At 40.8% G+C, this 26,756-nt stretch overlaps 1 protein-coding gene across 8 annotated transcripts; it reads left to right on the forward strand.

The window, feature by feature from the left end:
* On the forward strand, positions 1 to 26,554 carry mbnl3 (muscleblind-like splicing regulator 3). Of its 8 annotated transcripts, none has more exons than XM_068589074.1 (8): positions 1 to 361; positions 6,701 to 7,671; positions 13,186 to 13,350; positions 13,932 to 14,135; positions 14,229 to 14,468; positions 15,303 to 15,456; positions 19,288 to 19,382; positions 20,278 to 26,554. In XM_068589074.1, the coding sequence occupies exons 2-8, from the start codon at positions 7,498 to 7,500 to the stop codon at positions 20,293 to 20,295; spliced, it is 1,050 nt and encodes a 349-aa protein (XP_068445175.1). In that variant the 5' UTR covers positions 1 to 361; positions 6,701 to 7,497; the 3' UTR covers positions 20,296 to 26,554. The 8 variants fall into 8 exon arrangements, with proteins under 8 accessions (XP_068445175.1, XP_068445193.1, XP_068445184.1 ...); XM_068589092.1 differs by having other exon boundaries at positions 20,275 to 20,396; XM_068589083.1 differs by lacking the exon at positions 20,278 to 26,554 and adding an exon at positions 19,528 to 20,168.
* The last annotated feature ends 202 nt before the right edge of the window (positions 26,555 to 26,756 follow it).

Genomic DNA, 26,756 nt, shown 5'->3' on the forward strand with positions numbered 1-26,756 from the left:
CTGCCGTGTGCTTCAGTCTGTGTTGCAGCCGAGAAAATTTAGTTGCAGTAAACATTTCCTTAGCCAGCCAGACCCGCTTCTTTATCTCTCTCTCTCCCTCTTTCTCTCTCTCTCTCTCCCTCTTTATCTCTCTCTCTCTCCCTCTTTTTCTCTCTCTCCCTTGCCGCGGCGGTAGCACGTTGTTTCTTCTTAATTTTATTGCTCTTATCCGGCGATAACGCGCTTTTATTTTTTTTGTTCCTCTTTCCCTTCACGCCAGACTACAAGAACGCGTCTTCGTGGGAAATAACCACAAAATAAACATTGCAACGGAGGTGACTGTAGGAGAAGACACATCTGAACCCGACGCGGCGCTACACAGGTAAGAGGCTGAGCACGTCTGGCGCAGTTTGCAGCAATACCACTGCTCCCTGGTTTTTATTTAAGCCATGTTGCAGTCATTGACAATGCCTCCCCCACTCTGCCTGTTGCGTGGCGGCTCAAAGCTGCCTTTGCTATTGTAAAATATATTTAATATTCAGTGTAAATGCAGCCGAGAGCTGACGGCAGTGTGGATATGAACAGCATATTTGAGTGAGGGATCTGCACACGAGGGTTTGGTTGAATGTGCAGGGATCTTATTGGATGTCTCAATTGCAAGTTTTTGTTTTTTCTTGACAAGCCAGAGATTGAAAAGGCAAAAGACAACAACAAAAAAATATGTAAAAGGATCACTGTTCACTGCATTACTATATGTATTCCCATTACAATTGACAAAAGTAAGGAGCACCTGCAGTTGCTGCTTATCTATCCGTGTGTCTGCAGGATTTCGCAGCCAGCCTCTGTGCATGCATGCGGTGCAGGGACGTTGAGTCATTGTGTACCCCAAGGGGTCAGACTCTCAAACCAGCATAGCATACTGTGTTGTCACTACTTGCTTATACAGTACATATACTCCACGCAGCTCCAGTGCCATCATCTTGGCTCGTTTAATAATGCAGCCAGTTAAAACATGTTCAGCACCCTGCAGGATGTGGACTCTGCACCAGTCTAGCTCGTTTGTCTTTACTTTATATAAACACTGATGAACTGACAAACACACGTGGGCATGCTGCCACATTTCCCACACAACCTGTTTTCCAAAAAAATGCCCCATCCCACACATTAACTGCCTGGGAAGCTCCATTTTTTTCATGGTGCAAATAAATAGACATAATATGCTTATGATACGTTATTGGTTGAACTTCACACGGTTAACTTTCATGAGCTCATGACAGGTATGTGAAACTCTTAGCTCATAACCAGCAGCATCAAATGAAATCTCCAGAGAAACCACTTTATATGCAGACTCTTTTTCTGAATTCAAAGTGCAACAGGAAACTGAACTGCAAGTACTGCATGCTTTGTGCAGGCTATGTGGTCCTGTGTGATAGGGGAGGCTGGTTGTATGTTAAATGGGAACTGTGGTGCTTTAATGAGCTGAAAGGATTACTGATACTTAACCTAATTACATTGCTCCCTCCTTCCCGGCTGCTAGCTTTCACTCTCATTGTGATTTATGGATCTTCCACCTTATGCTTTTTAATCAACCACCTTGTCATCAACGTTATCCTGTTCTGTACTTGTCCTTGTTGATGCTCCCAAAAAGAGCCGATGTTTCGTAAGCTATACAGCAATCGTAGCTGGGGATCAAAGTTGTGTTTATATAGCTACAGTATTCGTTACACAACTACTGGTGCCTCTAAAAAAGAAATTCGCTAAGCTTTTAGGAATGGGAGATAAAATTGATTCTCGCGTGAATCCAAACTGACTCACTGAGATGTGAGCAAAAGTGATTTTCTTCTCCAATGTGTACAAATGCTTAAATGAATCAATGTGTTTCCTAATTTGTGAAACACTGAACTTAATAGTTGTTCATCGTTGTGTCCTCCCTTGGAGAAATTCACAACAATAATTTACAAGTAAAACAGTGCAGCAAGCTTATGTTTCCAAACACTGACATTTCAACTTCTTTTCGTTCTTGAAGTTCTGCTGAGTTTTCTGTTCACTTATTGCTAGCACTTTATTTGAATGACTTTCACCTCTTTCAATTTAGCTGATGTATCCAAATATGATATTTTTAATACTACCATTCTTATTATCTGAACTAGTTCAAATATTTTTTCTGTACATTTTCAGCAGTAAAATGTTCTTCTAAAAACATAGCCTCATTTTTATTTATATTTTTATATATATTATTATATAACACAGAACCATATATATATATATATATATATATATATATATATATATATATATATATATATATATATATATATATATATATATTTATATATATATATATATTATATTTATATTTATTTTTGTCTTTGTCAACCTGTTGTATTAGCGGATAACATTTTGTAGTCACATTTGTCAAATTTATCGAAAGCGCAAGTGTAACAGTAAAATAAAAAATGTTCTACGCCACCAAAATGGCTGTCGACCACTGGCGAAAAGATGAATCTGAGGGGAGAAATAAAAAGGGTTTTGGATTTGTTTATTTGTTAATGTGTCACTTTACCTTTGACTTATTACATGCCAAACCGTTTTATCAACGTGAGGCTATCTGTTAGTGTGAGCAGATAAGGTGCTGGCTGTCTATCGAGGTGGCACTAGCCTTGCACACCAGCCATAGTGCAGACGTCAGAGCTCCGGTGAAGGTTACACTGTCGGTGGCCCTTTGGTGCACCGTGTTTGATGATGGACGCAGTGCGCCGGAGTCAACAGCAGTCACCCCCTCTGTCCTTCTTCTACTTCCCCCCATCCTGATCCACCTCCACGTTGACCCCTGCCTACTGATTGCTGGAGCCCCTCTTCTCTCTGCAGGCACCTGGTGGACCGGCAGCAGCATAATGTTCTCGCTGGGGCGCTCTGTATTTATTAACCGTGCCGCATCAAATGATTGTTTATGCTGCATTGTAAAGGTCGGACAAGTTCAGTGGGCCAGGGTTATTCCTGTTCAAAATGTACGCTCTTTATTACAGTTCTCCCGTAGACACGTGCGAATAAAGTTGAGTTTTAATTTAATTTTGAATGCATAATATAAATGGATAATTTAATGTGTATACATTTATTAGAGTTGAAATTATCAATCTATTCATAAATGAGTTGATCACAGAAAACAATCTGCAGCTATTTCAGTTTCTTTTATTAAAGCTTGACAGGGCAGGTTACAGCAGCTTTAAAACTGTTTTCAAACAGGGAATCCTGAGACGTGTCGGACAAACACAATGATGGACATTTAAAACAATTTACAACAGAATTGTAGGCTGTTGAATAGCATGAAGGTGATAACTGTTTTAGGTTTCATCTTCTCAAATGTTCAGAATTTTTATGAAAAAGTTGTTGTGGGAATTATCTTATTTTATTCTTTCGTATATGTGGTTGTTATTGAACCATAACCCAATCCTCAGTGTTGTTGGCAGAACACACAGATAGTTGACTCAGCACAATAATGTGGCCTCAAACATGGAGCATCAACCCTCTCCTTAATAACAGAGCTCTTGAGCATTATTTTGAGATAAGAGTCCTTCTAATGTGTATCCTTCCACTTCATCTGCCTCTTAATTATGGGCTTTTTGGCTGTTTGTTATGCTGGTGTAACTTTTGGCCTCCTTGTGTTTTATCAGGCTCGGGTAGGCAGAGTACTGTGTACTGGATCTGCATTTCCAAAGATTGCTATAAATAAAAATAAAAAACGCTGATTATGATATAAAACATCAATTACATGCAGGGAGACATATTTTGCTTCATGTTTTTGTACATGTTTAGCAACTATATGTCTATCATCATCCTTTATATTGTTTCTATCGATGGTTTCTTATAAGTTTGGGACATCTTTATAACTTCTACATTTTTATAAAGACGTTATGCTGTTGGATTGAATCTGGTGGTTATACCAGTCTGCTGTATTCATTAAATGATGTGCAGATTAGTCTCGTAGTCGCTTTTTACCCACGCTAGTGGTGAAGCTTTATGAATGGTTAATCCAGATGGAAATGCTTTAGTCCAGATGGAAATATTTAACTGTTGGACGAAATGGTCATGCATTGTTTTTTACAAATATTCATGGTCCCTAGAGGATGAGTCTTTGTGACTTATGCTGTAAAACATCCAGTTGAGGGATTGACACAGTTTGTTCATTCCCGTCGAACAAATGTTGAATCCTAACAACTTTGATGATGGTCCAGGTAGAATTAATTTAATATAATAATTCATTGTATTTCGATGAAATCATATCATGATGAAATCAAATTCTGTGACATCATGATACACAATCATGTTGTCTAAATTAATTATAAGCATTTTCTAACTCAATTATTCTAAAGAAATCAGATTATTTTGTACTGAAGTTCTTCTTTTAATGAGAAAATACTCAGCACTTTTAATTTGTCCCAGTATTTAATTTACACGACTATACATAACCATGTGGCTATTTCATACAGGCAATTTTAATTACCAGAAAACATGCTATATCGGGATGTATATATTATTGTAGATATGAAATTACTCATACGGTGAGTCATTTAGGCCACGCCCAGTCATCCTATAGGTCAAGGCTAAACCCACTTATGAGATTTTAACGACTGAACATATTCAATGTTTAGTGTGAATTTCAGAACTGTTAGCCTACTAATGGCGCTCACGAGTCATTTTATCTGTTTATGAACATGTCGTAGCAAACACAACCCTGAAGTGGACAACGTACACATCATGTCATGGCGTGGTTTCTCTATTTTTAACTGCCTTCATTGTCATTGTCTTCCAGTAATCATAAACTGGAAGGCTTGATTAAATAGTGTGTGATATTTTCCCTAGGGGTAATCTCCTGAAATCAGAGTCACAGCAGTGTATATGAGCAAGTGAAAGGTCACTACTGTGTATAATCGAAGGTGCAGGGTGTCGTATGAACTAGAACAGTCCTGGAGGAGAGCCAGCGTTAGCTGCACAGCTTTCCAAGATTTGTCGTAATGGCAACTGTGCGCCATTTGGTGTCTGGTGTGGCGAGAGTGAGGCGAGGAAGTGAGGAGTGTTGCTGAGGAGCATTTTGATGATGCGGGTTGCATATTGCTGAGCTGCGTCGTCAGGGTGTGCGTAAGCAAGGGCTTTTGACACTGACGTGGACCTGAATGCGGGACAGGCAAAGCTGCAGGAGGAGTGCTTGTTTTGTCCCCCTGAGAAAAGTTTCTATCGATCTGTAGGTGGGCTGGAAGGAGGAGGAGGCACAGACAAGCAGAATGGTTAAGCAAGCAAAGCAGTTGCTGTACCTGCTCATCTCTCATTCCTGCCTCTCTTTTTGTTTTGGGCTGGGATGGGTCTTTGTTCTTGTGTTTGAAGGTGGGTGCATCAATTCAGTTCCAACCTCCCCCTTATCCCTCCTTCTCCCACTCCACTGCGGTGTTCTCCTTCTGGGCTGTCTATCTGCATGCAAACACACACACACACACACACACACACACACACACACACACACACACACACACACACGCACACACTCTCGTTCCCTCACACTCCCCCCCCCCCCCCCCCGCCGGTTCCTCCGTCTGTGTCTGCCGCCATCAGACGCAGGGACTGATAATATCTGCTCCAGCACCCTGCTCCTCCTCCTACTTTTTGTACTCCTCCTCTCGTGCATCTCGCCGATTGTTAATTCACTTTGGGCATTAATGTACCACCATGTTTCATGCAGGACAGCCTTCTTTTCTCTTCCATTTTTACCAGCTCAAAAATGCAGTTTGGACCTTGCCTTCGCTTGTGAAGCTAATTTGTAGTTTCTTCCCTGAGTGTATCTTTATTGAGCCACCTCACTGATTGCTATCTGTATTCAGTTAGTGTCCCGACACGTCACTCTGCTCCCTACACAGCGGGCTGCACGCATCCCGTCTCCTTGCATCCCGCTGCAGTATAGCCCACTGTTTGAATAAGACAGGATTTACTCCTCACCGTCTGTGAGAAGCCGCCTGGAGTCAGAGTTGTTGTACAGTATGAATATAAGCATGTGGCTCAGCCATGACTGTGAAAAAACCATGGGAGGAGCAAGGACAGGCTCCGTGGGGGGAGGAGCTACTGTGGAAACTGCCCTGTCATTGGTCGGCGATGTGCTCTGCATGCCAGCAAAAGTCTGTCCGATTTGCTGGAGTCTTGCATTGAGCACAGCAGCTGCAGTTGTGAAGCACTCCCCCCCCCCCTCTCCTTTTTTCTACTTCTTCCCCTCCACATTAATAACTGTCTGGGAATCATCAGTGCCGAATACACACGTGCCAGACTTCAAGGACACTGTTTTTTACAGTAGATTGTAGCATGATTCATTTGAAGTTAGTCAATTACTTTCTGCTCCGTGGAGCTCAGGGGAGTTGAAGTGACGTCTCTGTCCTGCCTGCAATCTCCCTCCATCCCCTCGCTCTCCCTCTCTCTCTTGTATCACTTAATCAAGACATAGCTTGCCCTTTCCTGTTCATTTCTGCCTCCCTCCCTCCCGTTTGCTCTGTTCCGCTATTTGTTTGTCCTCGCTTTATTCTCTTTGGCTCTTTCTCTTCCACGCTCCTGCCTCGTGGTTCTCTTCACCCTCCGTTTAAACAAGCTTCACACAAGGTTGTGGCGTCACACTAGTGACATTTTTTTTCCTCAACAGGCTGCTTATTCTTTGTCAGTGCTTTGAATTAATCTTCTGTTTTTACAGTCCACAGCAAGACAACAAGAAAGGACATTCAGAAGAGAGACAAGTGAGGAGGATGATAACAGAAGAATCAACAACGGCGAAGGAGGGATGAGAAAGAGACTGATATAAAAGAAGGAAGTGGAACTCCAAAGTGCCTACTGTGAGGGGTCGTCTGCTGCCGTTAAGCCGCTGGATGAGAGCAGGACGTGGCTCCGTGTGTGTTTGGCCTTGAATGGAGGCTATATTTTATCCTGACAGCCACAGAGCCATCCATCCCGCGTTGCTGAGCTGCAGTCCCCACATAGCCTGAGCTGCGCCGCCGCCTCGTCTCTTCACGGCAAGGACACCATCTCTAAAAGGTTCTGCTTTTGTTTTTGCTCTACAGAAGTCTTATTTTCAAACACAACTGCAGTGACTGCTCCGGCCCCGGCCATGTTGACGTGAACGTAACAGTGACTCACGGTGGGCGTCAGTCGATTCAGGTGAAGGCACCGACGCTCAGTGTCACATGCCAGAGTGATGTCCTCAGAGTAGCTCCTGTTTTTCCTTTTTTTTCTTTTTCTTGGAGACAGAGCTGGCCTCTGCTCACAGTCTGCCCCTTCTATCTCAAACTTCAGCTGCCACGTTTCCCAGGAAGAACTAATAAACATTCCTTAAAATACACCAACTAGAAGGACTCGCTGCTTATTTGAACTGAGGAAAAACAGAATTTTTTTGCTGGGGCTTTTTCTTGGATCCCTATTTGTCACCCTTCCTCCAATCAGATAGTTTTCCGTCCATCTGCCCTCATCGCTGCTCAGTGTTTGTGAGCGACTCTGATGGCTGTCAACATGACCATGGGACGGGACACCAAATGGCTGACCCTGGAAGTGTGTCGTGAGTTTCAGAGAGGCACCTGCTCGCGGTCTGATGCCGAGTGCAAGTTTGCTCACCCCTCCCGGAGCTGCCATGTGGAGAATGGCCGAGTCATCGCCTGCTTTGACTCCCTCAAGGTAACAACGCAACAGACCTCACACCTCTTGTTTGTTTAGACACGAGCATCGTGAGCTGCCTTAAGGTAGTGGATGCCTTTTGGCACTGCGTGGTATCAACACACAACACGCACACGGACACACACACACCTTCCTGTCTTGTCTGAATTAAAGCAGATGTGGTCTTTCTCAGGTGAGGTGGCCCATCTTCTCTGTACATATATTATATAAGTGTGATTATGGCTTTGGGTGTCATCTACTAACTAAATTGTTACTCGAGATGCGTCAGGAAGCGAGTGGCTCATCACGTCAGCCTCAAACATTTCCTGGAAACCATACAAATATGTCAGTTGGTCAGCTGATCCCCACATCGAGTTTCAAAGCCATTTTCTAAGACCGTCTCTCATTTCATTCATACCCTTTTGATCGTGTGGTTTTTAATATCGTAAATTATGGCAAGTTTGTTTACAAATGATCTCTTTTAAAAATCTTTTGAATTCCATCTGAAAATAAAACCTTTGGTTTGAAATGGTAATGAAATGGTTGATATAGATCAAATCTTTTAACAGAGTATAGCTATCTTATTTTATACTGCTTTATACTGCATATTGTTGTATAGTTCATTTAAAATATCTACATGTGACTGCTTTTGGCTTATACTGTGACACCAAACAAATCAAGGTATTTATAAACGGACATTTTTTTTTCATAAAGAAGTATATTATTGAGAGATGAACAGAAAAGAGAAAGAGGGGGTCTTTTACTGTCATAAAGAGGTTTTACTCATTGTAACATTGCCTGCAATGATGTAATACAACCAGTTATATTAAATTTACAGTTGCCACACTATAGATGGTATTGAAAAGGCTCTGATGGACACATTTCATCTCATGTTTTATACACACTCAACAAGTTGTAGTGGTGATGGTCATGGACGTAATCTGCTGTCCTGACTCACAAATATGGAACACATTCAAAATGAACTCATTTTTATTGGTTACACAAATAACCAGAGCTCCGTACTGTTCATCTAAGCCGTGTCGGGTGTGGGTTCACTTTTACTAAAAGTGAACCCACCCTTTAGGCCAATCAGAATCAGGGATTTTCCGTGGCTATAGTAGAAAGGTTTTATTCTCTAAAATAAACTAGATACGTATGACATTGTCAGAGGAAAGTCTTATGGTTTAGAAAATCTTTTATGTGTATAATTTTGCTCATGCGTGATGGAAATTTCTAGTGAAGCCACTTTGCCGACCTTCTGTCCGTCCGTCAGCGATGTGGGCTTGTGGATCGTGCTGCTTCAACATCACTTCAGCTGCTCTCCTGACTATCGTCTCCACCGCAGAACCACAACACTAGCTCCACTCATACACAGCGGAAAAACCAACAGTCTGAAAAGTGATTATGCTTTGCTGCATTTTAGAAGAGCTCCGACCATCAGTGGCCGATTGCGCTAAAATAGAGAATAGACTGTTGCTGTATCGGCGTTTGTGTTGCAGGGAAAAAGTGAGACCCAGACAAGGGGCTCTCTGTCTGAGTGCAGCCGTTGTCTCCTCGTTTATTGAGTTAGAATTTATTATTCAGCCATTTTTCTGTGTTATGTCCTCCAGAGCAGGAGGGAGATGGAGAGCGGGAGAGAGGGAGAGAATCAGAGAGGGGGGCCTAGCAACAGCACAGGAGCGCGTACCCATTGGATAGTTTGATCTTCCTGAGTGGCACGGCTGTTTTTAGCACAGAGCAACAGCCTGGCTCTGTACTGGTTGCATTGATGGGAGAAAGAGGCGAGCTGCTTTGAACCAAAGGCAATGAACAAGCATTAAAGGCCACTTTTGATTGTTTGAAGCCCCGGTCATGTTGTTAGAGAAAGAACTGAAGTTGGTGACAGTTGAAGGTCAAAGCGGCTTTCTTTATCAGAAGCTGCAGCGGGGCTTTGGTGCCAGTATGTCAACAACCACCTCTTTACAGCAGCGTCGCTGCCCCCATTGTTGGTCAGGATTATTCTCAGCCGACAGACGTTGTTTTTGGTCGACAAACTGGAAAAAACAAAGAAGCACCTCGCTTGAGACGTTCTACAGCATCTCTGCTTCCTCCTGCTCTCCGCCCACCCCTCCCTTCTTTGTTAATTTTATGGATTTATCTGCTAATGGCCTCGTCCTCACTGTCCCTCCCATATCTGGCATCCCCGGTTGGGCCAAGCCGACCGCTGTCATTCCCAGTTGCTCGTCCATTAGCTCCGTCTTGTTGATCTGAACCTGCTGCGGGTGGGGGAGCTCACCGCCTAGTTCTCTTTACCTTGTTAACTGGAGTGCTGCTGTCATCTCAAATGATTAGTGTGGACATCACATCTGCCCAACGCACAGCAGATTCAACAGCAGTGTTACCTTTGGATGACATGCTACGGCTGCAACTAACAATTATGTTCATCATCAATTCGTCTGCATAACACTTTGTTGATTAATTGATGAATCTTTTGCTGTTTAGTTGTGGAAAATAGATTAAAATGTTTAAGACAACTTTTTTAAAATGCTGCTTTTGCCTAAACAACAATTGTGAACCTAAAAATACTTCTAAATTATAAGAAACGTAAAAGCATGAAATCTTCCTTTTTGAGAGGCTGCATTCAGCATCTTTGAGGCGGTCTTATGAACAGCAGCTCTGTGAGGCTCTGTGACCGGTCAGGAGATCAACCATCACGATTTATTATCTGAGTACCATGGATTTCTGTACCAAATGTCATCTTAATTCATCCAATAGTGGTTGAGATTACAGTCTGAACATACCGGCGGTGCGAATCAATTCGTCAAATGACAAAACTGTTTCCAGCTTATTTTCTATCGATCAACTAATCGACTATTTGTTTCTCAATCATCGAGTGAATCCAAACTCCTTGAACTGAAGATCGAGCTTGTCCCATATCCAACATTCACTTTAGATCGGTTTATCGCTCATTAGATTTAATGTGAGCGCTCTTCTCTCTGAATCCAACAACAACAACAACAACAACAACAACAACAACAACACGTCTGTGTCAACGGGGACTTTCTCAGTGTTGCATAGTGTGTTGCCATGGCAACCAAAGGGAGATTCCTGACCCAATACTCTCCTCGACACCAACGTTCATCGGCCTCTTTCTCCAACACAGATCCTACAGCTTTTTATAAATGTTTTGTTTCCGTATCAATGTTTTTGATGTTTTTGCCACAATGCGACCATGAAGTGCGTCATTATGCTCGTTAGTAGGTACTTTTCATTCCCGGTGAGTTTGAGGTGGCTTGCTGGCCCCGTGGGACTCTCTCCTCGTTACAGACTCGTCCCTAAACACACGGCTCACTGACGCAAAGCTCGCTCTCAAGCATCTCCAGTGTAGGCGAGAGTGTTTTTGTAAGCCTCGCGTACATTCGGACCACTTTTCAAGCAGCTACATGTTTTGCTTGTATGCTTTTTGTGTGCTGTGTGAGGTTGTGTGCGTCCCTCCAGGATGCTGCTGGTATAAAAGACATTGCAGTTTGTCCTATATAGCTCCCCTGCTACTGAAATCCTTTTTTTACGTGTCCTCATCTCAGCGCGACATCATCCATCACCGTCAGAGTCTCTGCACCATGACGTCAGTTTGTCTTTACTGTTTTTTTATTCTCCGCTGCCAGTTGTGCAGCACTCCCACCCTCCAGTAATGTGAGCCGGTTGGTGTGGGTGTGGTTTGACGACAGAGCATGTGGCTGACACTCAATGGAGGTAGTTTAGCGGGTTAACTGCTCATCTGCAGGGCCAGACAGCTGCTGTCGGCCCAGGGGTTTAATGGAGACTGCAGTTTTTGTGTTGACCTGCAGTGTTCCTGCAGCACCATCTTCACCTTCCTCACAGACTCCGGCAGGGAGGAAGGACACTGCCTTAACAACGTTTGGGCACAAAATGAATTGCTTTTAGATAAGTGGCTCAAAATCTGATTTAGGTTTTGACGAAAAGCCAAAAATGGCAAGTGGAAAAATTAGCTTAAAAAGCTACTTCTGATCAAAAAGGTTTGTTGCCGCTGAGAGAAAGAAGCCTCAGCTGACTAATACAGAATTATAGCCACCTATATACGTTAGTATTAGGTTGTTGAAACGCTTGATTTGCACACTGCACTGATCACAAGATTTTGATTTCATTAATTTATGAAGGGGTTATAGGCTCCTCTATCCAATATTCAGTTTAATGTATAGCCCACAATGTTGCAGAGCTATGTGACCTCTGGGAATGTTTTCATAAGTATTTCTTGATGTTTTCACACATCTGTTATGAAGGGAATCTGCTTCGCTGAAACCTGCGTAAGACTTCGCCATCATACAAACGTTCTGCCTCCGTTGTGCTTTGCGTGCAAGATAAATGGAAATGCTTTTTCCAACAGACTATGGCAGACTATGGCTGCACAGCCAGCATGCTGCATGTGTTCATGAATATTCATGAATACAGTACTAGTGCCGTAGTTATGTGTTCATTACATTGGCATATTTATTTTTTCACATCTATTTATTTTTTATCGGGGCTCGATATAAAAATATTCAATAGAAACGTTCTCCTGAGTTTTAACCTCATGTTAGCAAATCCTGTTTGAAACCAAATCATAGAATAGAATAATATGATGTGCATTAAATACTTTTGATACTTTTAAGCTACAATGCTTATCAGTATGATTACTTTGTGATGTTTCTACTTTTACTCCAGTAAAGGATCTGATAACATCAGACTGACAGTATTATATAAGTTTCCGTACAATTATAAGTCAAACAAAACATTGTCATGAGAATAAAATAATGGTCTCTATTTCCCATCTAATCCTATTTTAGCTCTTCTCTAAACATAACAAGTGCATGTGCTGCTGTCAGTCATATATATATATCGTAGTTTATTCAGTGACTGATAAGCACCAAGTAGACATAGAGATACAGAATCTGTTGTGCAGGTCGTGAGAGTGGAACATGTGTTTTCACTCTCCGGCTTCACTTCTTGTCAGTTAGGTTTATCTAACATCTGCTGTGCCTCTGTGGAAAAAGTAGAAGCTGGCTCAAATACTCCACCTGTCATTTCACATTGCTATGAAAGAACTTGTTACGGTATAAAATGTAAAGTACAGTTTGATTGGCTCAATGGCTCTAAGTAATTTGCTTGTAAAAAAAAAAAAAAAAGAGATGAACGACAGCCAGTTAAACGGTCTACTTTTTTTTATCTCTGCTCCGATTTGATTCCAGCGAAGCATATTTTTTATGATGTAAGTGGTTGCACATTTCTCATGAATTATCCAAGACGCAGTCTTCTGGGACTTCATTAGTCCTTTCTTTCACCAGAATTTACCCTACGTAGTTCTGCTATGTAAACACGCTTTAAAATTGTTGTTTAGTTCAACAAATTGTACTTTATTACACAGAGGGGTGCTCTGCTTAACTCAGATCAGTTGCAGTAAAAAGGTGAGCTTTCCACTACTGATTGATTTAGTGGTACATTATTCTCAGTGGCACCTCGGCTGTCTACTCATCTTTCCACCTCCTATCTTCCCCTCAGGGGCGCTGCACCCGTGAGAACTGTAAATACCTGCACCCACCGCCTCACCTGAAAACCCAGCTGGAGATTAACGGGAGGAACAACCTGATCCAGCAGAAGGCCACGGCAGCCATGTTGGCTCAACAGATGCAGTTCATGCTGCCCGGAACACAGTTGCAGCCGATTGTGAGCAGCTCACGCTAAACCTACGTCTTTATATTCCAACATGTTTGAAAATGTGGTTTATTTATCAAGATATTAACTGCACTCAGTTTCCTGAGTGATGTTTTAGCCAACAACATAGTGGCAGATATTTTGACTTTCTGCTAGTGCAGTTTATTTCTTCTAACTTCTGTTTGCCAATAAAGATAAAATAAGGAATACAAATAAGCCTTTTTCTGTCTATTATTTAAATATAAAATATGACTTCCTGTCCATTTGCAGTGAGAAACATGCAGAATTTTCCAGCAAATTATTTGGTTGTTTGATTCATTTAAATGTTTGTTGTATCTTGCATTCAGTACATGATGATGCAGAAAGGTTGTCTTATTCAATCTTTTGAAATGGCAATGTATAAAACTCGCTGATTAAAAAGTGACATGCAGAACATTCATATGTTATTCATAAACAGGTTTATAGTAGTGGCATAGCAATGGGCAACTGCATGGTGCTCATTTACACAGTACTGTTTTTTGTTACCACCAAATTTTCCTCTCAAGCTCTGCCATAACTTGTTTTGTTGCCCTCGTCTTCTCTCCCTCCCTCAGACAACATTCCCAGTGTCGCCCTCCCTGGCAACATGCCCCAGTATGGCGTTCAGTCCCTATCTGAGCCACATGGGCCCAGGCATGGGCTTGATGCCTGAGTTGCTGCCCAGTACTCCCATGCTGGTCCCTGGGAGTCCCACCGGCCTGGCAGCCATGGGCAACGGCACCTCGGCACTAAAGCATGTGCGCACAGACAAGCTGGAGGTATGCGGCATGCGCGCAGTTGTTGTGTTTCTATGTTTAGCCGAAGTATGATAAAAGGTAAATGTTGATAAGTGCTCCCGCTGGACCTCCCAGGTTTGTCGAGAATTCCAGCGTGGTAATTGTACGCGGGGTGAAAGCGACTGCCGCTACGCTCACCCTCTGGAGGCCGGCATGGTGGACTGCAGTGAGAACTCGGTCATCGTCTGCATGGACTACATTAAAGGCCGCTGCAGCCGAGACAAGTGCAAGTACTTCCATCCGCCAGCTCACCTGCAGGCCAGGATCAAGGCTGCACAGCACCAAGCAAGTCACAACACAGCGTCCGCAGGCATGGTGCGTACAAATACTGATAACTCTTTGTTCTTTATACCAAAAATAAACATGAAATGTTAATCTATGATAAGCTGAATACAGCGATGTAAACCAATAATGACCTTTTCAAAAGCGTCATTCATCATTTCTTCTTAATACAGCAATGAAACAGTTGAAGATGTACTTGTTCTCTACTTGGATATTGTTTACTGATGCAATGGAGGGATATCGCAGTATCCCTCAGCCAGCTTTGAATTTGATAATGTAGCCTGGGGATTATGTTTTTTCATGAATGTCTCGACGACAAGGGCTAAAGTTAGCTTGAGAGCAGCTGTAACATAATCAGGTCAATCTGCAGTGCTGGTGCTAAAAACAACAAAAATCCGTATTGCAAAAACGACTAAAAATAGTATGAAAGAAATCAGAACTGTACCAATAGTTTGTATCCGATGGCTTTCATTTTGTCAGGTTTTATTAGGTTGCTGTTTTACTGCTTTAATGTTAAATAAATCAGGTGTATCAGGTAGTATAATAAAAAACAAAATATATTTTTTAAATGACAGCTTGACATCACAGCCTAATATGTGTGTGACAAAAAATATATTTTGGTTATTTTCCACTGTAGTTTGATGTTTCAGCACTGGCCCCATTGCTGAATAAAATCATAACAATTGCATTTCGCTCTTGGCCTGACCTCTGGGCTGTCCTACATCACTTCAGCTAGTCTGCAGTACTGCAGTGTCCTCTTGTGGTGGGAAACAGAAACGTCCACGTCAACTGGATGTTGAGTCTTTAGAGCACCCAGTGCATTTACTCTGAGATACCACCAGATAATAGGTGACGTTTCCTTTTTAGGTTCTGCCTCCAGGTGCCATGCAGCTGCCCCCAAAGAGGCCGATCTTAGAGAAGAGCAACGGAGCTGCTGCCGCCATCTTCAACCCCAACATGTTCCACTACCAGCAAGCGCTGGCTAACATGCAGCTCCATCAGCCAGCCTTCATCTCCACTGGTGAGTGTCCACACACACTGAAACAAAGGCTGAACAGCTACCATACATGTAGGAGGAAACTGGAGTCATGAACTTACATTGTTGACAGACAAAGGTAAAGGGCCTTTTATGTGAAACAATATTGTTTGGTAATATTGTGGGATACAGTTATTTTGCAGGTGTAGTTTCAACAGTTGCATGTTGTGGCTTCTCTACTGTGTAAAATGACAATAAAGTTGTAAAATATCATAACAGATCGCCTTTACTTCTTCTATCACGCCACGCTTCTCTTCTGTACCCTTTCTGTTATGTTACTTGCATTTTGCTTCACTCTGGGGTGATGTGTGATGAGAGTTGTTGAAGCCATTAAAGTTCTGTGACAGTAAGTTAAAAAAAAAAACAGAACATAACTGAGCCATTATGTGGGACAGTCTGTGCATGAATTGGTGAGTGCATGCATTGCAGGTTCCTGGAGGTTCTTCTCTTTAAAAAGCAATGTTGCATGTGTTGCAGCTGGCAGCATAAAGAAAGCAAAGGAGACACCAACACCAGTCCCACTGCTTTTTAAGATCCTGTGACATGATTTTTACTTTGTATTAGTTTTCATGCATTTTGGCTTTAATATAGATTTGAAGGATAGTTTATTGGAAGAAATTACAGATGGAATTGTTAGTATTAAGTAATTAATTAGTGGATTCACAGACACAATTTCTAACAATTTCTAAAACAGCTTAATCATTTAACTCATTTATCAAGCAAAAATACCAAATATTTATTTATTTAATATTTATTTTAGTATGTATTTCTTTTTCTCTATTTTATGTTCCAATTATTAAAACTTAAATATTCATGTTTTAAGGTGTCGGTCGGAAATTATATGAAGTTTGAAATTGGCTGTCAAAATGAACTGTTTCTGGACTTCTCTATATGAAGCAGTGAATCGTTGGTAACGGCCCTAGATGAAACAGAAGATGTGCCAGTGAAATAACTAAACACTTATAGGGACATGGTGTTGATGAAAATGCATTTTGTTAGCATACATTTGGCACATGTATTGATACAATTGACACTAGCAGGTGTCGTGTCACGTTAACAGTAAAGAAACAGGCTCTCAAACTTGAATAATTGATATGCCACACGCCTAAATTATGTTTTTTATCTTAGTTTCTCGCTGATTTGATACACCACTTCTACGAGTTACTCAAAGCGTCAATGCCTTGTGTGTCCTTGCGCGTCGTTGCACATGTGCACTAACTATAACAGCCTTGATTTGCCCGGGTAGCCTGCACTAACCTAAACCTGAACCTCGACCTGCTGTGGCCGGCGACCCCGTTGTCTTGTCCTTGTTTTCTGCCGTCCTTCTCGTCTGCTCTCATCCATTGCGATGTGTGTATACATTATGCGACAGGCTCTCTTTCCGATGCCCTCAGGAGGTATTGGTAGGTCATCTGTATCATAGCTGCAGATCCGTAACTGTGTTAGTGGACAGAAGCCCTGATTGAATGATTGATTCATTCATTGATTGATTGATCGCATTAGCTGCTGGAGAACACAGAGACATTTTTCTTGGAGCTTTCATCCCATTGTCTTCTTTGTTGCATCACGTCTATGTGTTTCATCTGTAATCACATTGATGTCCTGTTTGTTTACGGAGTCATGCTTTGTGTGAGCAAGTCATTCATTCTTTTCCCTGTGCGAGCGTGCTTTTGTACATGGGTGTGTGCATCTCTTGTGGGGCTTTTGAAAACCCCAGACGCTGTGGTGAAGGGACTCCCTGTAGGTTATCCCTGCTCAGACCCGGCCTGTACCAGCTCCCTAAACCTCCCAGAAAAAAGGCTAAACTGGTCTTAGTTGAGTGTGGAGCAATTTTCATTGTGGCTGTGTGATGAAAATGTTCACAAATCTGATACTGAAAACCTCAGAATAGATTTTAGTTTAATCAAAATGTGAGGATTGCCAATACAGCTGCATTTTAGCAATTTAGTAATTTTACATGTTTATTGAAGTCTATCAGTTAGTCATTTGTGAACCTAGATATCGACCAGTGAGCCAGGCTTCTCATCTGTGATCATATATATATATATATATATATATATATATATATATATATATATATATATATATATAATTCAAAACAAACACGGAGACAAAGAAGAAAAAGTGTTAGCTATTGCTGAGCAATGCTGATCTTAATCTCAGTCACAACTCTTGTTGATGGTAATCATGGCAATCGTGTGTGCTTGTGTGTGTGTGTGTGTGTGTGTGTGTGTGTTGTCCTCCACCCACAACACAACACAACACAACTGCTGCATGCTGATATTATGAAAGTGATATAATGTCCCTGTCAGTAAAAGCAGAAACATAAGAGGCAGTGAAGCATTTCTGGTCAGATGACACCAAACACATGTTATGAGCAATGGTTCCAGTGTGTGTTGACCCAACACAACAACAAAACCAGCAGCGGTGTGAGTGAGATGTCCATTAAACACCTATGTGGCCGTACAAGAGATTTAAAGATGTAGACACTGCATTCCAAATCACATTTTCTTTTAATCTTTACAAAGCACATACTTTCAGAAGCACATTCAACTGGGACAATTTTCTAATACTTCTGTCAGAAATTTCACCTGGAAAGCATCCTGAGGCCGTACGAATCCCACCAGCCCTGACCTCAAAATCCATGATGGCTTCTCCGCATATCAACAGTTCAAAAGCTGTATTAATATATTTATTTGTTTATTAGCATGTCTCTCCTTTTTGTGTCCCATCAAATCAGTCATACACACACAGCACTGTCCAACTTCTTGCTAAAGTGTTTGTATGCGCAAAATACCAACATAATGTTCTGTTATTAACTGGTATTGCTAATAAAATGCTTATCTGGCAGCAACAAACCTTTTGAGTTTTCGGACTCGTACTGGAACGCAGAGAATTTGTGCTCCGACGTCTGATTTCTGAGGTAAATGGACTGGGGCAATACTACTTCGTCGTGGCATTGCACCTTGAACTTTGACCCTCTTGCTCTTATAGCCACTGGGCAGGGGATTGTGGCTCAGAATAGCCAGAAAAGCTCTGTCGGCTGACATAACCCCTGCTTACTTTCTGTCAGACTTGACAAATACTCCAGACACAGTTGACACTGTCTGATTTCAGGACGTAGTCGTACTACCAATGATTTGTAAACTCAGTTTTTCTTTAAGCTGTCCCAAAATTAGACATTATCTTACCTACCTCATTTTTTTAATATTAATTAAAGATGCTGGTAGAAAGCAGATCACACTCGTGTGACATTATGCAAATATTGGTGCTGCCTTTGTCCAAAGCACCTTCAGCGCAAGACATTTATAAGTGGAAGACAAATTTAAAGTGAGATGTTGAAGTTTATCTTGCACAGAATCTGATACAATAACAAAAATCTAAGATTTTATGATGATCCAGTCTTTCTAAAGAAAAGATAAATGACTGTCACACTAACGCTGTGACATTATTGTCTTATGAATCATTTGCTCCCTCCATACACATGCTCTGTCCATTTGAATACAATATATCAGATACTCCAGTCTGATTAGATTGTATGACTGTGTATTGCCTTGTTTGTTTAACTACCATTCGTTAGTGGAGCAGTGCATTTTATTTTTTTTAATCGGTTTGCAAATTAAAAATGTATTTTTCTTTGTGTTTGCATGTGTCTTGATATTTGTTCATCCTGGCAAAATCACTTGACTTGTGCCATGACTTTTGATCCGACACATTTTGCCATGGTAACCATATCATTCCTGTCCTCCTCCCTCCCCCCTCCTCCCCGCCCACATCCTCGTCCTCTGTCTTTCGTCTGACTCGCCCGAATAAAAGTTCCCATGATGCACGGTGCCACCACCTCCACTGTTTCGTCGGCTTCGACCCCAGTCACCAATGTTCCTTTCGCTGAATCTGCGGCCTCGAATCAGGTTTGCTCTTCCGTTTCAGTCCTCTTTTATTTTTAGCCCAGTAGGTCTGATTCCTGTTCCTAGTCTCCTTCCATCAGGTTAAAGAAACACCTGCTCGCAGAGTCACATTTATTATATTCACATTTCATCTGTCTTCACTTTCCAGTCTGTTGTGGTGTGAGCGAATGATGACAATTAAAACAGGTAACTTTCATCTAAATGTCGTAGTTTGGTGTTTCATGTCTGTCTCGGTCGTCTATGCAATTTATGGACATACAGTATGAGGTCTGGCAGCAACCCTGCTATAATTTATAAGTATCCTTTACCCACAGTCATAATTTGCCTTGTATAACACAGATTGGGAGGCCTTTTATAAAACCATTATCCAAATAGCAAGGGGGTTTCACAGTTGCTTGTGGCTGTGCAATATAAATAAATATTTATTTTTAATTCATAAGTTTCCATTATTTGTATTTACTTCAAGGAGTTGTTAACCACCAATCCAATTTCAATGCAACATGGTTTTTAAGGAGTTTTACATTCTCTTCATTGTCTGAACGTGTTTTGTTTTGTTACTGGATTAAAGAATGAATTATAGACGGAAAATCTTAATCACAGACTCTTTTTTTTAACTCTGTTAGAGGCTTCAATCCAACAACCATAGTAATAATTATTTAAAAAATACATAAATATAAACAAATATTGTCATGAATTGGAGAATACTGGCTTTACCATCTAAATATTTTGCACACTAACTGACTCTGACTGAAAGGTGTTTTGTAGCTCTTTGATGTCCGGGTGCCTTCACTGCTCTCTCTCTCTCTCTCTCTCTCTCTCTCTCTCTCTCTCTCTCTCTCTCTCTCTCTCTCTCTTTCTCTCTCTCTCTCTATCTCTCTCTCTCTCTCTCTCCCAGTAGACGCCTCCGAGCTTCTGACTCCTGATCCAGTGGAGCTCCAGTGCGTTCCCATGGAAACCCATTTCTGTCCAGTCCCCAAACTGCTGGTGGCTGCTCCGATGACCCTGAACTCAGTAAGCCTTTCCCGAAACCCCAGTTAAAGCCCCTGAAACCATGCGCACTACCAGGGCGGTCATCTTTTCTGAATGCAGCAAAAATGTGCCTCGCCTACAGCGCACACCGAATGAGTGTGAAACTTCTCATGAGATGTTGTGAACGTGAGAAAGCTGCGATGATTCTCGCAGTACAAGCCCGGACGTATTACTGTTGCTTTAACGCAGCCATCCCGATACCTTCTGACCGGGCTGAGCAATAGAGTTCCTCGTTCGTACAGCCATACATGCCCACACCTTAAAAGTGCAACAAGCATGTGCACACACACACACACACACACACACACACACACACACACACACACACACACACACACACACATACACACACATACACACATTTAAGACTACATGCCCTTTATGGGATGGAGCCATCACAGGATGCGACTCAACACTTCCGAAGTCAGAAACCCTGAAAAGCTAATTCTGGAAATTGGGACCCTTTGAGCAGGAAACGGACCCGCTGCTGGTCTACAACCAGTACGTATTGTCAAAACGAAAGAGTGTTTCATATCATGTCATGTTTACGTTTCAAGATGGCTACAAATGTGACATTTGTGTTGTACCATGTCTACCGTTCAGTTTGTTCTCATGGTCTCATCTTACTAGATGAATCGCCAACGAGTTGTTGTTCATTTGTTTGTGCCTTTGATTTATCTGCTCACTGCAGCAGAGACTTAGTTTCACAAATGATTCAAAACACTAACAGCATACTTTATTATACGTTATTTTCAATGAAAGGCAATAGCTGTTGTTACATAAATGTATCAACTTATAGCTCCTATTGTAAGAAAATGTGGGAATTACAGTGATACCTACCTTAAATTTACATTGTTTTATGAATGTAATTTGAATCACAGTCAGTATCTGCTGCTGACAGCATAATATCAGAAAATGTGATTTTTCATCTAATGCAACAAAATTGAAATAACTACAAACTGAAATAATATAATCACCTCTGCACCAAAGAGGCTGAAGCGGAGAGATTTGTTAGGAATGTGGCTCTTAATTTCTTGATTTAGGAAACTTCCAGTTCAAGTTTTTGGACAGTGTCCATAAACATGAACTGTTTAAGGCAGTTCATGTTGTTAAAACAGTTTGAATTTAAGTGATGTCGCGGCTTTAGTCGCGGCTGTGCTGGGTAATTGTCTAATGACGGAAAAGGAAGGTTTGTTTGTCCCGTTTCCTCCATGATTTGATATTGAAACGTGTTGTTAAAGAACGACAATCTATATGTCAAGTTCACTTCTTGGCATCAGCCACAAACCCAGATTTCATGTGTTTGTTCAACTTGCCTGAAATCATAGTGCAGACAAAATTATGTTTCTGAGACTCAGACTTTTATAATTGGCACTTGTTAAACTTTAACACCTGATGTCAGAGGTATTGCACAAGATGGGAGCTGGATTTGTGTCCTGATGTTGTGCCTAAAGTCTTTGTGTGCCAAGTCGTGGTTGGTATATGCTCAAAGCTGCCCCATTTAATGCAATATTTGAAATATGTATAAGTCCCTCTTAAACTCTCCCTTCATGCGGCTTTTCGATTGAATACGTGGCACAAGATTTGTATGTTTTACGGCTCTTCAGGGAGAAAGCTTAGAACTTGAAAATGTGCTGTCTGACTTTATAATGTGTTGTCTTTTCTACTGATGTGTCCTTATTGTCGACAGTAGTAGGACTCTGAAAATTGCATCCACCGCTGTTATAACCAGAATTGAGTTATGGTAAAGTCAGGAAATGGAGGAATAAATCACCTGTTTGATGTCTATTGTAAAAAAAAAAAAAAAGACAAACCAGTTGCATTTTGGACCTTTAAATGACAGTAAGGAATTGCTTTGCAGGTGTGAGAAATTGAGCGTAACGGCTCTGGAAACTGCGCTGAAATCACTTTCATCCAAATTCAAATGTGCCTCTTTCAAGTCTCCTCAAACCACCACTGTCAATACACTGTACGAACAGACCACTGCTCAAAGGAAGATGTGTCGTTTGGTACGTTATTATAACAGTAAATCACATCCCTACTTGTTTTCTCTCTGAGACAGCTGTGCTGTCTAATCGTTTATGTAAAGGAATAGATCAGTGAGTCGTGTGCATACTAAAAAGACAATGAATCACATCTTTGGTTAGTTGTAAATGCTGCAGACGGCATTTCCCACTGAACATTATTCATTTTAAATAATGTTATTGTGTCGTGAATGTATCTATTGCAAAGACTCTTCACATGCCCTTTCGAAAAACAGGCATGTTGAAATGTAATGATTCACTATATATAGACACATTCTGAGGTCACATACTGTAGGTACCATGCTGATACTGTGTTAAGACGTATTAAAGTATGTGTATTGTTATATAGATTTATATTTAATGTCAATGGATGGTGTGACTACTGTTAGACATATCTTTCACATACCCAAAGTGCCCAAAATGCACCTATAAACAATGGTATAATCACGGGACAAAATTAAGAAAATCAGCATGCTACCCTTCTTTTTAGCGTTTCTTTTTTTGCATAATGTGGATCTGTCAGTGCTCCGTGTACTGCCGTCCCCGTTTCTGGTAACTCCCACTGGGGAGGCTGCATACAGAAGCGACAGTGTAGACCATCCTGTAGGAGTTTGCTAGTGCTGCGACAAGTATGTAATCCCTCTTTGGCTTCCCACCCATTAACACTGACAATTGTGTTCAGCAGGGCCAAGTTGGATTGACCTTTGGTTTGTGTGGGGAATGACCTTTAAGGACTCACTGTTCCGTTAAAGGAACAGTGAGCTTATTCACTTTCTTTCCAAGTTAGATGAGAAGATCAAACCTGCTGTTATGTTTGGGTGTTAAATATGAAGCTAGAACCTGCAGCCACTTAGCGTAAAGACTGGAAACGAGCAAACAAGGTATTATGTGGTAATTAGTGAGCTGGAGAAGTGTTGCGAGGGAAATTTGTTTTTTGTAGCTCTGGATAGCTCAACTGGTACTGTATTTTTGAGACCGATACTAATAGTGAGTTGAGAGTCTTGCTTTTAAAAATATATATATATACATCAACTGATTGTAAAAAAAAAAATTAACATAAAAAAACTAATGAAAGTATCCTTTTTGTCTTCGGGGTGTATCTCTGAATTACCTTTAACCTAACTTGGCATTTCTGTAGTGCAATTGCTTGTTACTCATCGGCCGAATTATACACAAATACAATCGTTCTATCATAAGCTTTTAGCTTATGATAAAACGATTGTATTGTCTAATTTGTTGGTCTCGCTCTTCTTTGGCAGAGCTAGTCTAACTTTACCCACTTGATTATATTATTTATGCTAAATTTAGCTCACTGTCTCCTGGTTCAAGCTTTATATTTACCTCTAACCTTCTAAAAGAAAGTGAATGAGCGTATTTCCCAAAGTAATTTACTTTCTATCTAGGGTGGACCAAGCGTTAGCCTGATATATGCCTGTTATCGTCCATCTGTAAAGAAATTCTCCTTTCAGTTGTCTCCTTGTTTTTGAATGTGTTGAGCAGCTACATATTCTCAAGTCTTTGAACAGACATATTTCTCTCCTACTCGATGAAATGAATGATTCGAATGTCCAGACAATTTAGTTTGTCTTAATCCTACAGCTTTTCAAGACTAGCTTTGTCCAGCCAAGAAAACCCCTCCCTCGAGCCTTCGTCTCCTCCCTCCTTCACATCATTATGCCTTCACGAACTGCTGTCCAGCTGGAAAAAAAAACAGAATACTTGATTAATAAACTGTGCCTCTTGAGGGCATTTGAATTTTTAAGTACATTTAGATGTATGTATTGATGTACAAGAGCGTATGGCACGAGAAAAAATGTTTTAACCTTTTTCCCTTTCTCATTCTCTTGTACTTGATTTCCTTTAGGTCTCACTGTATTTTTCCCATACAGACATGAATCATAACTCTGGAATATGCAAAATGCTCTGATCATTGCGGCCAGTGACCAGATCCTTTAGCATGTGGACAGTTAAGTCCTGAGCATACTTCTTTTTGCCGGGGCACAAACAAAGGGCCTTATTTCTTGATCACTGTATAAAGACGTGATAGCTGTGTATGAAAGTGACATGTAATAATGGTAAGTTAAGCTTTTTTTTTAACTGACATAAAAAACAGCATGGGAAATTTAAAAATTAAAAAAAAAATTTATACATAGTCAATAGTTTGTGTAGACCAACAAGAAAAATATATCATATGAAAACAATTTGTATACAATGATGGAGTCATTGTTAATGGTAATGGTCGCTGCAGCCGTGGTAACAGAAGGACAACATGGCTACCTTTCTATTACCCAAATTGTGATTTTTTTTTCTCTCACATTAATTAAAACAACACACATCACTAACTTATTCAAAAAGGGAATGTCTAATTAGTTTGTCTTGTTATTGCGACGTGATTAAATATTTTGTATGAAAAACTTAAATCCTTGTAATATCCAAAGGTCCTTAGTGGAGATCAGGTGTTTATTTTGTTCGGTTAAGTTGACAGTAATTGTTTTTTTTGTTCTTGTACTTTGAGTTTTGAGAAATAAGAATGGACTTTTAAAGCGAACACCTATCTGTCAGGGAGGTAACGAGACGTGTGGACTAATAGAAAGATCTTGTTATTTTTCTCTAAAATCAAACGAGTCAGCATCCCCACTGGTTCCCTCCTTCAGACTGGACGGCCCTCGCTCAGTTTTCTCCGGACGGAGCTTTTATTATAGAGCTCTGTTTCAGTTTTGGTCAAGAAGGTGGTTCAGAAGTCTCTTTCTGCCCAGCTGTGCTGGGGGATGTCGATCCTTGCTGAGGTGTATATGAATGTGTGATGTTCACCTTGTTTGCACTTATGTACATAACTATGTCAAAATACTCAAAATTTATTTTGAATAAATATAGATAAAAGAGTTGATTAAAAGTCAAATTAATGTATTGTTAATAATACAAGTATGTTTATCATTTTATTACAGTATAACAAGATCTGACGGATCTGTTTGTTTCCTAGCCCTGTTGTTTGCCAAGCATGAGCTTGCTGTAAACCACAAATGTTTTTTGTTTTTTTTTAAGTTATGTCTCTGACCCTGACATCAAACAAGAGAGGTGGATTAGAATATGTAGTCAGTTTGGATATGTATATGATAAACCAGTACTAACCTTGTCCTTAAATGCTAATCATGAACGCACCAAAATAAAGCACAGAGTATCTCCACATGCAGGCCGAATAGCAGCCAGTTGTAAAAGTGGAGCAGATAATGAAATCTGACTCCAGAGGGACATGTATGTGAGATGTGTTGACAGGGTTTTGAATTCACTTTACTTTTGTCATTTTGTAAAATGGGCTTATTCTTTTCTCCCTTGATGTCATTATCCAAAACAACACTAATCTGAATTCTCCTCAGGATATTAGTCAAAATTGCAAAAAAAAAACAAACACCTGGTTTTCCAATGTTATTCTTACAGCAGCGGCAACATCCTTACGCAACTCTGTTCCTGTAGATTTGGACATTTGATCTTTCATTTGCTATCAATGCCAGTGATTTTGTTGCCATGGCACTTGTCCTAGTGGTAGATTGACTGAGTCATCCTGGTGAATCGGTTCATAGCCCTCTGACTCCACATGTGGAGTGGACTTTTTCAGTCACAAACAAGTGAATAAGATTGTGATGTTGTTTTAAAATTGATTTATTGTCATCATTATTTTCAAACAATTCAGTTGTAATTGTGCCTTTATCATGCAAGATGTAGTTTTTCCTTTACGTACTATGTTCATATTGACTTAAAACAGCACATGTATTGTGTGTAAAACGTATCCCTTTATTTAAAATCCTTTGTCGGGTTGGTGTGTCATTATTAAATTGGGTATAATCGCAGACTGAATGGCAACCAGTGGAAGATGAAGAGGGCCAAAGACTGTTCAGGACTAAGCCATATGAAATACTCTCTCTTGACACTCTAGGACTGACTTGAAAGTGACTGCTGTTTCTTTGTCATCTATTGTTTCTCTCTGTTTTCTGCTTGTGGTGCTTGTATGTGCTGCTGGCTACATGCCAATTTGTTTTGCAGTGTATAGCTATTAAGAGTAAGTTACTGTGCCTATGATGAGTTCTGCTATTTCTGTTTGACCTTTAATAAAACACATAATCGTGATCCTCTTGTGCTGTGTTTTGTTCATAATTGTTATCACTTAATGATATTGATATGACTAAAGGTTATATTACAGTTGAGGTCATACGTTGAGGTCATGGATGCCTCAGAAACATAGACTTACAGTACATTAACATATTGTATCAGGAACTGCAAATAATGCAAGCGTCTTGAGCATTTCTTGTGAAAATGATGCAGGCCAACA

This window comes from Clinocottus analis, unplaced genomic scaffold (genome assembly GCF_023055335.1).
Source record: "Clinocottus analis isolate CAN_PGR_092001 unplaced genomic scaffold, fCliAna1.0.p SCAF_10, whole genome shotgun sequence".
In the NCBI taxonomy this organism is placed as follows: Eukaryota; Metazoa; Chordata; class Actinopteri; order Perciformes; family Cottidae; genus Clinocottus; species Clinocottus analis.